General features: G+C 40.9%; 1 protein-coding gene across 1 annotated transcript in view; it reads right to left on the reverse strand.

The window, feature by feature from the left end:
* Window positions 1–13056, reverse strand: part of LOC111222993 (rap guanine nucleotide exchange factor 5-like) — a 51515-nt gene that overhangs the window by 13626 nt on the left and 24833 nt on the right. Inside the window, exons 10-11 of the mRNA XM_022746943.1 lie at window positions 3794–3939; window positions 2556–2656 (exon numbers count right to left, since the gene is read on the reverse strand). Coding sequence (XP_022602664.1) covers window positions 2556–2656; window positions 3794–3939 — 247 coding nt within the window. The remainder of the gene's footprint in view (window positions 1–2555; window positions 2657–3793; window positions 3940–13056) is intronic.

Below are 13056 nucleotides of genomic sequence, written 5' to 3' on the forward strand. Positions count from 1 at the left end.
TGTGTGTGTGTGTGTGGTGTCAAACTCTTTCCCTGGGAAAATGTGTGACCCAAATATGGCTCCGTCAGGCAGAGAGCAAAGAAATCAATTATAGAAGACTGAGCAGAGGCCGCAGCATTAATATTTGAACAAGTGTCTTCTCTTTAGAAATAAAAACACAACTTTTCTCGAGAAATATTTCTAGGCGGGTCTGACTGAGCTTATCACTTTTTCAAAACACTGGTGGCTTACGTTCCTGTCATTTTCTCTTTTCTGAGCCCTTTTCTCTTCAGTCTGTGGATGTAGAGCTCTTTCTTGACCAGATATCAGTCTTTTCCCTGCTCTCCGTTTCCCTCTCTCACTCTCAAATTTAGCACCCCCCCCCTTCACTACACCCCCATTTTTCATTTTCTCTTTCTCGCCTGTTACATTTCCCCCTGCTACCACTCTCCTCCTACGCTCACCCTCTCTCAGCTCTCTGTGATGATAAATATCCATTTTCATCTTCAACATATGCCCTCTGCGTTTGCCCGCTGGCACACACAAAGTCAAACACATACACTCAGAGACACAGCAACACGCACACACACACGAATACAGCACCCTGATGAATAACTCATTCAGTTCTGACCTTGGGGAGTTTATCTCTTGCGAGAGAGAAAGGAAAAAGAGAGAAAATGTGTGTGTGCTGAACTAATCGCAGTAATCTGCTGCTGTGTTTTTTGTTGTGTGTGTTTTTATGTGTACATGGGGAGGGGTGGTTGGGGTAATCGCTCTCTCTCTCTATGGAAGCGTGTTCAAGCCTGTTCAACATGCTGCACAGCTAAGCCCGCTAAAACGGCACACTGATGCTCAACACCACCCCAGAGGACCTACACATACACACACACACACACACAAACACACACACACACACACGCACCCTCATGCTTATTCAGTGCACACAGACCGAAAGATAGACACCCAAACACAGAACCAGAGACAGCCAAACATGCACATACACTGTTGATCTGCATCCCTGCTTCTGCCTCTCCCTCCGCTCCCTCTTTAAAAAAATAAAAAAATAAATAAATCAACCTAAGCCTTAAAAAAAGTGCGTCTTTTTCTCTTTTCAGTGAATAAATATCAGGCAGTCTTCCTCCACAAAGACCATCTCAGTTCTCCCTCTCCCTCTCCTACATTCATCTCTCCCTCTTTCTTCCTTTGCTTCCTGCAATTCAGTGAGATGGCTCCCTGTGGACTGCTGGGAGCTGGTGGTGCTGAGGAGTCAATACATAAAGACGCCTTGTCTTAAAGCAGTACCAACAGGCAAGAGCGGGGTTTTATAAAACACAGGTTAAGACCCTGATGTCCCTGAATGAAGTATGAAATATTCGTTTAGTGGACCTGGGCTCCATGGTGATACTGAATTTAATTAGAGGAGATTAAGATCCATTAACTATGACAAGAAATTTGTTTGTATTTTAACTAACATACATTTTTCTTTTGATCGGTGCAGGAATTATCATCTTATATTAGCAATATTGTAAGACAAAAAGGGCACGTTGCCAGTACATTATAACCCAAGTGGGGACGCTGTGGTTTGTGGAGACCATCTTAACCCTGAAACTGCTTTTCTCCACTGATGGTAAACTGACTACCTTAGCAAGTTGGACTATCAATCAGACAAAAAGGATATTCAAACATGTCACCTTGTGAGTTCATTAAGTGCTTTTCAACTTCTTTTTAACACTTTATGTGCTAAATGATCAACTGAAACAGTGAAGACTTTCGGTGTGCGCTCACTAATCTGATATAAAATAATTGACACAACACTTACTGAGGTAAAACAGTATAGTAGTACTATAACTGCTGCCCTGTCAAAGAACCCAGTAGCCAGTAATAGGCTTGAGGATTGTGAAAATGAGACATGACAGTTAACAGCCCACTGAAATTGTTTGCAGCAGAAATGCCTACGAGCCCCTCGGGGGAATCGTTTCACAAACTCATTAGAGCATTTAACCTCTTGAATGTTCCTCATACTTACAGGCAATGACATGGCTGAATGAACGCACACACACATGCACCTGGCTGTGGTGTGAGGGCTGACTGACTCATGTAGCCACAGATCCACACACACACACACACACACACACACACACACACACACACACACACACACACACACACACACACGAACAAAGACAGTACAAACAAAGACAGTACAATTGAGATGAAGTGCATACCTCCCGGGTTTGAACCCACCTCAGGGAAGTTGAAAGAGACAGAAAGGAACAGGCTGGGCTGTGTTGTAACTTGTGTGGCACTAAAAATGAAATTCCTTGGAATGAGAGGGAGGTGTGTTGCTTAGTCTTAAATATACCTTTGGCCAAAAAGCTAAAGAGATAAACAATTCAGCTGCTTTATCTATATGACAAACTGCTTCACTAACTTTAGTTTTACTCTAATTCTAAGCCTTTCTATCTATCTTTCTGTTTATGGACATACAGTCACATTGTGTGCATGCATACCCTGTCATTGATATGTGCGCACAGTGTTAACAAAACATGTAGTCATGTGTGTGTCTCCAAACTTACCACTCTCCCTGCTCTCTGGCGCCCCTCTTTGGTCATCCAACCGCAGGTCACTTAGTAGGTGCTCCAAGATCTTGAGCGGCGTTCCCGACACCACCACGTACCTGTAAGACGCAGAGCCGCGACAAACTTCCTCACTAGGGCATGAAAACAAAGTGCGACAACTTCCATCCCTCTTTCCTCCCTCCCTCTTCTCCTCCTTATTCTCCTCCACGTCGTCGTCATCGATGTAGCGGAAGTGGGGAACATCAAATGTGCTGATTTCTGAACTGCTAGCATTTTCATCATGATTTCTATCCTCATAATCATCTTCATCCTCATCATCTTCATCATCTAGGTCCTCCTCTGCTTCTGCGAGCGTAGCTAGCTCGGAGGTCATCTTCATATCTGAACACTTCCGGAGGATCAGCCCTCATTTACGCTTTGCACACCCAGGAAGGGTGCTCTCCTGTGGGGTAAACAGCCTTGCCGTCTGCCCCTGTCAGCTAAGAGCTTCAGAGATTAAAACCCTCTGTCTGACAGCTCCTACAGTAGCACTCAGAGGGAACTGATTGCTACTGATGATGCTGAGCACTGTATACACACACACACACATACACACACACCCACTTAACCTGCCTGTCACTGACACTCCCTACATTGTGCCTTAGGTCTTGGCACATACTGACTTAAATAAACACAAAGACAGACACTGTACAAAGAAATCAACTTTGAGGAAATGCTCTTACACACACACACACACACACACACACACACACACACACACACACACACACACACACACACACACACACACACACACACACACACACACACACAGACCAATACATATGATCCTAAACGCATACACTTTGTGGAAGGAAGTAAACCATTCTTGGTGTCATCTTTGTTTGCCTTTCAGCTGAAAACAAAAAGCCATTCTCTTCTTCCTGCTGTGTGCCAGAAGCTAAAGCATACATTATCTTAGACACACGCACACACACACGCGCGTGGACACACACACACGCACGCGGACGGACACACACACACACACACACACACACACACACACACACACACACACACACACACACACACACACACACACACAGTGTTGACAGCACTGCTGATATGCAAGAGAGCGTGGTTGCAACCTGAGCTCCCAAAGTAAAAAACTGAAAAAGAGAGGGAGGAGTACTATGATTATATCTTTTGTTGCAACTGTTGGTTTGGAGGGCTCTTATGTAGGAGGAGGGACTGACCTCTTGTCGCAATCCTCCTCTCTGGACCCACCCCCTGACGATGTGGGTGAGGGCCGGTCCGATGGCGACGTCACTGATGATGTCACTCTCTGCAACACCAACACGTCCCGTCCTCTCTCCTTCAGACAAACCCTCCCCACTGCCTCCTGAGGGAGAAAAAGAAAAAAAAATAGAGTGAAAAAATCAGACAGACAACATGTAACAAAGTGAGGCAAGATCTAAACTCTTAGAAAGTTGACATTATAGGCCTGCTGTAGCTTATTAAATTATAGACTGGTAAATGCGTACGGTATATGACGTCTGATCAGAAACAAGAAAATTAAAGGACATTTGTTCATCAGAGAGCATTGAAAAGTTTATTTTCAACTGTAAATTGTCTCGCTCAAGAGTCAACATTGGGGTCGCTTTCCACCGCTGGAGACAGCTCTTAAAAGGAATGAAGATTGATGTTGTACATACAATGTTTCCTCAAGACTGGTAAGTAAACAGTTGTTAATGCTAACGCTAGCTACGTAGCAATAGCAGAATTTACAAAAATATTCCTTTAAACAAATTTAAGGGGTCATAATGACAAATGTTTTTTTTGTGTATGTTTATGTTAAAAAACAAATATCACCCAATATATCAGTCAGATTTTTTAAATTCTCAAATACCAATATATATATATATATATATATATATATATATCACCTTTAGCAATCCAGTATCAGTTGGGCTCTAGTGTCCAGACCCTTTCACACAGTAAATGCAGCACACACACTCTCACACCAATCCATATGTGATAATAGGGGGAGGTATTACATTTCCTGCCTTTGAAGGAAATGGTATTGTGTAATAAATACAAATGGGGACAACCGAGAATGTGGGCTGACATTTGAAATAATCTCCTGCTCCAAAAATGAACAGCAACTTGATCTGTGACTCCGACACACACACACACACACACACACACACACNTAAATTATAGACTGGTAAATGCGTACGGTATATGACGTCTGATCAGAAACAAGAAAATTAAAGGACATTTGTTCATCAGAGAGCATTGAAAAGTTTATTTTCAACTGTAAATTGTCTCGCTCAAGAGTCAACATTGGGGTCGCTTTCCACCGCTGGAGACAGCTCTTAAAAGGAATGAAGATTGATGTTGTACATACAATGTTTCCTCAAGACTGGTAAGTAAACAGTTGTTAATGCTAACGCTAGCTACGTAGCAATAGCAGAATTTACAAAAATATTCCTTTAAACAAATTTAAGGGGTCATAATGACAAATGTTTTTCTTGTGTATGTTTATGTTAAAAAACAAATATCACCCAATATATCAGTCAGATTTTTTAAATTCTCAAATACCAATATATATATATATATATATATATATATATATCACATTTAGCAATCCAGTATCAGTTGGGCTCTAGTGTCCAGACCCTTTCACACAGTAAATGCAGCACACACACTCTCACACCAATCCATATGTGATAATAGGGGGAGGTATTACATTTCCTGCCTTTGAAGGAAATGGTATTGTGTAATAAATACAAATGGGGACAACCGAGAATGTGGGCTGACATTTGAAATAATCTCCTGCTCCAAAAATGAACAGCAACTTGATCTGTGACTCCGACACACACACACACACACACACACACACACACACACACACACACACACACACACACACACACACACACACCTGCAGTGACAGTGCAATAGGAACTGAGCTCCAGATGGACAAAGGAGCACAATAAGAAACAGCCTGAGGAGAGGAGAGAAAAAGGAGAAGAGAGAGGGAGATCAAAGGCAGAGAAGAGGAACAGGAGGAGAGATAAAGAAGCAACGTCTCCTCTCCAGCTGCTCGCTGCAGTCTCCGTCGCAGCCAGAGGGATTGAGTAGCAATCACAACTGACACAGAGAGCTCTGTGCCGGGCTGTCTTTCTGTTGCACTGTTTCTTGCTTTAATACACACACACAGGGATACATTATGTAGGACTGCACACAGTTGTGTTTAGTCGTATGTCAACATTTACAGTGGCAAGAAAAGTTTTTGAGTCCTTTGTAATTCCCCATTTTTCTGCATTCGTTGCTCATAAAATGTGATCTGATCTTCATCTAAAGTCACAAATGTAGACAGACACAGTGTCCCTAAGCTAATATCACACAAATAATCATAATCTTTTGTGTCTTTATTGAGCATAGCCATTAAATATTCCCAGTGGTGGAGGAAAAAGTAATTGAACCCTTGGCTTTAATAACTGGTTGAACCTCCTTTGGCAACAATAACCTCAAACAAACTCTTCCAGTAGCTGCTGATCAGAGCTGCCCAACGTTCAGGAGGAATTTCCGACAATTCTTCCTTCAGCTCGGACATTCTTAAGATGTCAGGTGTGAGTGGCTCCCTTCATCTCTACTGGATTATGGTCTGGGCTCTGACTGGGCCACTCCTACAGGTGGATTTTCTTCTTTGAATTCATTCTGTGGTAAATTTACTCTGATGTTTAGGGTCATTGTCCTGCATCATTCAGCTTCTACTGAGCTTCAGCAGGTGGACAGGCACACTGACATCATGATTTTTGTTGGTTACGAGTTCAATTAGATTTTGATAGTTTGTCCTTTACTGTAACTTCTGACCATATTACATTTATACATAAATGCGGGTAATGTCAAAGAGTTCACTTACTTGTTCTTGCCTCTAGAGATGCCACAATAGCATAATATAACAGTGGGGAGTTGTTTAATTGAAAAAAAAAAAAAAATCAGCTGAGGCTTGAAAAAAGTCCTAAAGCTAGAGAACGGGTGCTAAGGTTCAAACAAAGTGCCAACAGTGCACTAATCAATAACTGTGATCACAACTTCTGGAATCTGGATTTTTACTGTAGACATTGTGGAGCCCTAACACAGAGCACCTTTAATGCAGTCACAGATACCTTTATAACACACAAAAACAAGTCAATAGACAGGCAGACACACACACACACACACACACACACACACACACAGTCTTTGTGATCGTCTGATGAAAGGAGTTGTCTGATCCTGAGAGACAGCAGGTGGGATCTGTCTTGAGTCACAGAAAACAATATGCCCAAAGTGATGCATGCGTGCTTGTGTGTGTGTGTGTGTGTGTGTGTGTGTGTGTGTGTGTGTGTGTGTGTGTGTGTGTGTGTGTGTGTGGACATGCCCTGATGACTCATATTCTACTGAAGTACGATACAGATGTTCAGCGGGCACCAGACACTTCCCCTCAGGTGTGCTGGTGTGTGTCTCGCATTTTCTCCTAAAACCTTCATTTGACTAAATACAAGACATTTTGTATGTTTTTATTTACAATTCTGCCAAGCCATCTGGCCTCATTAACTCCTAATTAACAAATCCACATCCACAGTATTTAAAATACATTTTAAGTACTTTATAACTGTGTTTTGAGGAGGGAGGCTTTCCGTCTGAATTGAGCATCTAAAGGCGCCTACAGCTATCTTATAAGTTTATTGCAGGCCACTGTGCAACATGTATTTAAAGTTGGGAACAACATCAAATTTGATGTATGTAGACTGTAAAATGATAACACCTACTGAATCTCAAGCTATGACTCAAGTCAATAAACAAGAATAAAATGAAGTCGTGTGTATCATCTGTCTGTGCCACTATAGTGGTAAACAATGAGGCTAAGCAAGACTTGAGCCCTTGTAATAGTGAAAAATCCAAGGAAGAGGAGGAGATGAATGTGGATCCGGTTGAGGCTAGGGAAGAGAGGCCAACTTCAGACATCAATTTTGCAAAAAGAGCTTGAGATAAGTGATTTTCAGCGTACATTAACGTATGAAGCCCTCATTTCAAGCTGCATTCCTATTGGTAGGTTAGTAGACGTTTTCGTAGCAGCAGTCACATTGTGAGATGGTCATCCTAAATTTCTGACACTGTCAGAATTTTGTCCCAGGCTATCTTGATCACAAAACTGTGCCAACAACCATCTTTGAACCTCTCTCACAGTACGACATGGGACCCCCGTCTTAGAACCACGACCAAAGATATCGCCCCACATTTCTTTCACATTGGTCACCTTTCGTCAGGGACAGTCCAAAATCCCACAGTGTATTCCCGCTTTTAGGATGGAGGGTGTTGTATGCTGTGTAGACTGCAAAGCCTAACGAGGAAAATGATGTGATGTGATTTTGGGTTATATAAATAAAACTGACTTATCGAATCAAGCTTCAGTTCCATGTTCACTGTCCATGTCTACATTAGGGTGATGATGTTGATGATATAACACTGGCAATTACAACACAGAATATTCATATTTATTTTGAATAATTCATAATAATTCACTGTAGGGGAGTTAAGGTGGTTCATACTGTAGGTTAAAAAGAAAAAAAACACTCGCCCACCACTGCAGAGACTCTGATGTTTCCTCTTAGCGGAGCCTCTATCTTGGCTGCGCACTCGGAGAAACAAAACCGGAGGTGTTCGCACTTCACAGCAGCACAGTGTCTTGTTCATGATTCTCCTTAGAGCGTCTTCAAGTTTGATGAGATAACTGAAGCTTCTTATCACGGTGATATTTCAGTACCTCACTCTGCAATTTTCGATTTTCCTTAGTTAATTTCTCAGTTCTGCCATTAACCATCATGAAATTATACAATCATATACAAACACTGCCAGTCGTTCAAAGTGAACCCAATGTGCATTTATCGTTGCCAGTTTATTATGTAATATGCTGAGAGTAAACGTCCTCAGAGATTAGCAACACAAAGATGCGTACAGCTGATAAATAAGGCAGTGACAGCTGATGTGAAGAGATCTGACACTACATGCCGTTAATTATATTTTTGCCTGGCACCCAGACCACACCCAGCGGCCCAGATGTGATGTCAGGATAACAAGTTTGGTGGATAAAGGGGAGATGCCATTAGACCACCGTCATCCAGGGTTCAAATACAGACCAGGAAGTTTCATAACAAGTCTCGTCACTTTATCTCTGCTGAACTTTCCTGGCTCTCTTCACCAATAACTTTCTAATAAAAGGAAAATTGCCCCAGAAATACAGTGAAAAAAGAAAAAGAGAGATTATGTAACTATAACTTCTCCCAAAACAAAGGAGAGTAAATGTTGTGCTGTGCTTCTGATAAAGTGGCAAACTGTAGATCTTTCCGATAACACAGTTACTCTCTTTACACAGATGCCAAGAAAAACAACTCTGAGCCAAGACTGGAAGAAGGTGGAGTTACAACACATACACACGCTCAAGATCAAAAAGCTTCCAGAAAATGCAGCACAACAAAAGTAGAACTTGCAACACTGTCACAGTGTCTTCATAACTATAGTAAATTCACATGCATTCACACACACAAATAATCTCTAAAGAATTAAGTGCAAACAGCAGTTCCCAAGAACAACATTCATTTAGCCTGAGAAAGAATGCAAAACACGAAGAGGAAAAATATACAGAAGTAGGAACTTGAACATTGTAGAAAGGAGGGGGTCAGAAAGTTATGCAACACAGACAAAGAGAGAGAGGGAGCAAGAAAAGAAAGCAAGATGAAAGGCAAGACACCAGGACAGAACGCGAGAGACACGGAGGAGTGTGGGGAAGAGTGAGAAATACAAGAAGTGACTGAGGATGAGATTGAAAGACGTTTGAATCCAACTGTCATATGGGTTTTATCCGAACTTTTAAATATCCCAAAAATCAAAATCCTAATAAGGGAATTTCCGAATGTTATTAAACAGATCTATGAGAGGAGGAGAATAACCAAATCTAAATGATCAAGTTCAGGATGTTCTTGTTTTGGTCTCAGCTAACAATGGAAATATGTAAGGCTTTGATATAAAGATGAAAACAAATACATGAAATTGACAATTATGTAATACTCTATGGGGAGTTGGATATGAGTTGGAGTTGGAACATGATGTTTCTGGGAAGTTCGGAGGGGACAGAAATTATTTTCTTTATAAACAAAAATGAAAATGAGAGACGCTAACCTGCATAAATGTTTCTGTGAAATCATTACTCAGGACAGTCATTCGTTCCCCGTCAACAGGTGTGTCAGTCTCTTTCCTTCCTTTCCTTTTCCCCATCCCTTCCTTCAATTCAACCATCTGTACTTCCACCTCTTCTCCACCCTTCCCTCTCCACAATCTGCCTCTCTAACCTTCTGGAAACAGTTTTTTCTCTTTCCTCGCTTCATCGCATTCAAGCCAAGTCTCCCTCTCTCTATCTCTTTGAATGGTCAGATTTTATGCTCTAGAGGTTTGGATTTGGGAACAGAAAACAGAGAGCAGGGGACATGTACTCGCTGTGTGTCTCACAGGGTTATAAACTGCATACACATTTCTCTCTCATTCTCTCACACAAACACACACACACACACACACACACACACACACAGATAAACGAACTGAAAGAGTTCAATTTGTGCACACAAAATAAAAAAAGGAACGATGCAGCATATATTCAGCCTTTTACATGATCAAGATTATGGGCCAGAAAGGCTCCTTTATCCCTTCTATATCCTTTGCTCATTCACTCAGTCCGTCTGTCTGTCCTTGTTTCTTTCTCTCTCTCTCACACTACGATATGACATATTGTCCAGAGGAAAGGTAGGCCTCATGGAAAGCCTAAAGGAAGCACTCTCTGTTCCCTTCCTGTTCCTGTGGGTGTGTGTGTGTGCATGTGTGTGCATGTGTGTGTGTGTGTGTGTGTGTGTGTGTGTGTGTTGGTGTCTGTGCTGATAGTGACCAGGCCATATCTGTGTTGTGATAGCTCTGAGCCTGATTCCTGGAAATAATGGATAAGAATATGAAAACACAATGCTTTCAGTTCAGCAGCACACACAAGTGCAAACTATACATGCATATACACAAGCATAGTATGATTTGTAACTATAACTATTAGGAACTAACACAAGATGCTCAAAAAAGTCCGCCTGTATGTGTATGTGTGCATCATCATGCATACTGTGACCTTGTATAATCCCTCGTGCAGGCTGACCTCTGGTAAACTCTGATGGCTGAATCAAATGCAGAAAAGCACAAGTGCAGGTCTGAAGTGACTAGAAGGCAGAGATACACCCAATGCACACATGAGTTATAGCACTATGGAAACAGCCCACACCGGTTTGTCAGAGCTTGAGTGTCATGGAAAAAAAAGGAAAGTAAAAAAAATGAAATAAAATCACCATGACAACCCAGTAAAATGAGAGTGGTCTTTGTGGTGAATCAGGCTGGTTGCTTGGTTTTGGTTTTTGCTACATCCTGCAGCCTAAGGTGGACAATGAGCCAATCATCAAACCTACGATAAACACATCTTACACTTGTTTACATTTGTGGTGCCTTGTCGGAAAACATCTTCCCCCTGCGCACTTTTAGAAATGATTATAGATCAACATGTGCTTCCTTAAAGAAGACTAAAGAGCATCTTTTCAAGCCCATACGCCTGAAAGAATCATTTGGTTCATTTCCTTTTACACTTTAATCATGACCTTTGTGAATCAAAGCACTGCTTGATGAAACATGACTGATGATTTTTAGATTATAAGACAATCCAACATCCCTACAAGCTAAATACATACGGTCAGGAGAATAGAGCAGGGGAAAATACATTTTTTAGAAGATATTTTAAGTAGTTTGTTAATATCTTCAGTACATTTGCCAATCTTTCTCCCCCTCTTCCTCCTTTTGGCCATACATGGTTTTCACTGTTTGCACAAAAGTGACAGAGAGCCATCACGGTGATGACAGCTCAGTACCTGGTCATGTATGGAATAACATGACCATGTATGGTATAAGATGACCAGGTAATGAGTTGTACTTTATATATTAAAATATTTGCATATAACATAATCTAGCAAATATTACACATATTTGTTGCCTCCCCTTCCTCTGATAAAATCATGCTGCAATAAGTTTGAAATGTCAATGTTTTGTACTTTTTTGCACTTGTGTTCTAGTATATGGACGTGCACATATAATCATCATCTTTTTAAGAAGATTTTTGGACAAAAGCCTTAAATAGAAATTATAATTGGACGAAAAACTGTCCAATCCTTCATGAGCTGCTGATGCTGCTTCTATTAAAAGAAAAACAAGAGGCTGGGTCTGATGTTTGGTCCTATTTTATCTGACCTGAGAAAAAGCTCATTTTCTGATGTTTACTTTAACCCAGGCAACAGAGTCGGCGTGTGTGTGCAGACTGAAGGACCTTTGAACAACATAGGCGTTCCATCATTAACCTTTTAACATTTCAATACTGTTCTCAATGTTTCCCCCAAATCTCATCTGTTAAAGAAAGGATTGTTTCCTCACTCTATGACAATCAATCATTTTTATCTGGTTGTGTCAGGATTCTTTAAAGCTATATATATATTTCTATACATAAAGTAAAGACAACACAATTTTTGTGTATAGTTTCCTACAAATTTCCCTACAACCAACCCCAAAATATGTTATTTCTGGAAACATCATGGTCTGTACTTGTATTTAAAGTATTTGAAGAATTATCAGAGGAGTTCTAACAATAATTTGCTGTTGGTACATTTGCATTTTAAAAAGGCAGAAGGAACAACATGAGAAAATTCAGATGTTTACTCACTTAAACATAATGATTTAGCAGTAAATAAAAATATAAGCTCACTGATCATAATATGGCAAACTTTAAAATATTAGATAATATTCATACTTTTAGGAAAAGTCTGACTGTTGTGAGGTTTGTCCTCATGTGACTAAAATTAATTTAAGATGACTAAGTGATACGTCATGAGATTTAAGTCAAGCTAAAAGTGGGTAAATTGTTTTTATTATTTCTCTACTACATCTCCGCTTTAACAGCACTGCATAAATATTTCTCTGTAGCTTTATACAGTGCTAATGCTGTTGTAAAATACAGTATGTTTTTACTTTTGCATGTAAGGAATGAAAGTAAAATCACAGACACTTTAGAAAATCCCCAAGGCTAGGCTTCAGTCAAACTCACCAAGCTGATATGTGGTACATTTCACAAACACACGCATTGTGATGTAGGGTGAAATCAGACTGCATTTGCTTCATTTCCTGCCCTCAGGTGTACGGTAGAGCTGGATTATACAGTACAGCGCTCCACTAACACCCCACTCATTATGTGCACACACTGACTCAGCCTGCCACAGCGCCAGCAGTGCATGAACATACACACACACACACAATCTCCCACGCATGATTATAAGCTGTAGCCATCAAACTCACACACACACACACACACACACACACACACACACACACACACATTCCTGTACAG

Source organism: Seriola dumerili, unplaced genomic scaffold (genome assembly GCF_002260705.1).
Source record: "Seriola dumerili isolate Sdu_G_001 unplaced genomic scaffold, Sdu_1.0 BDQW01000110.1, whole genome shotgun sequence".
Classification (NCBI taxonomy): Eukaryota; Metazoa; Chordata; class Actinopteri; order Carangiformes; family Carangidae; genus Seriola; species Seriola dumerili.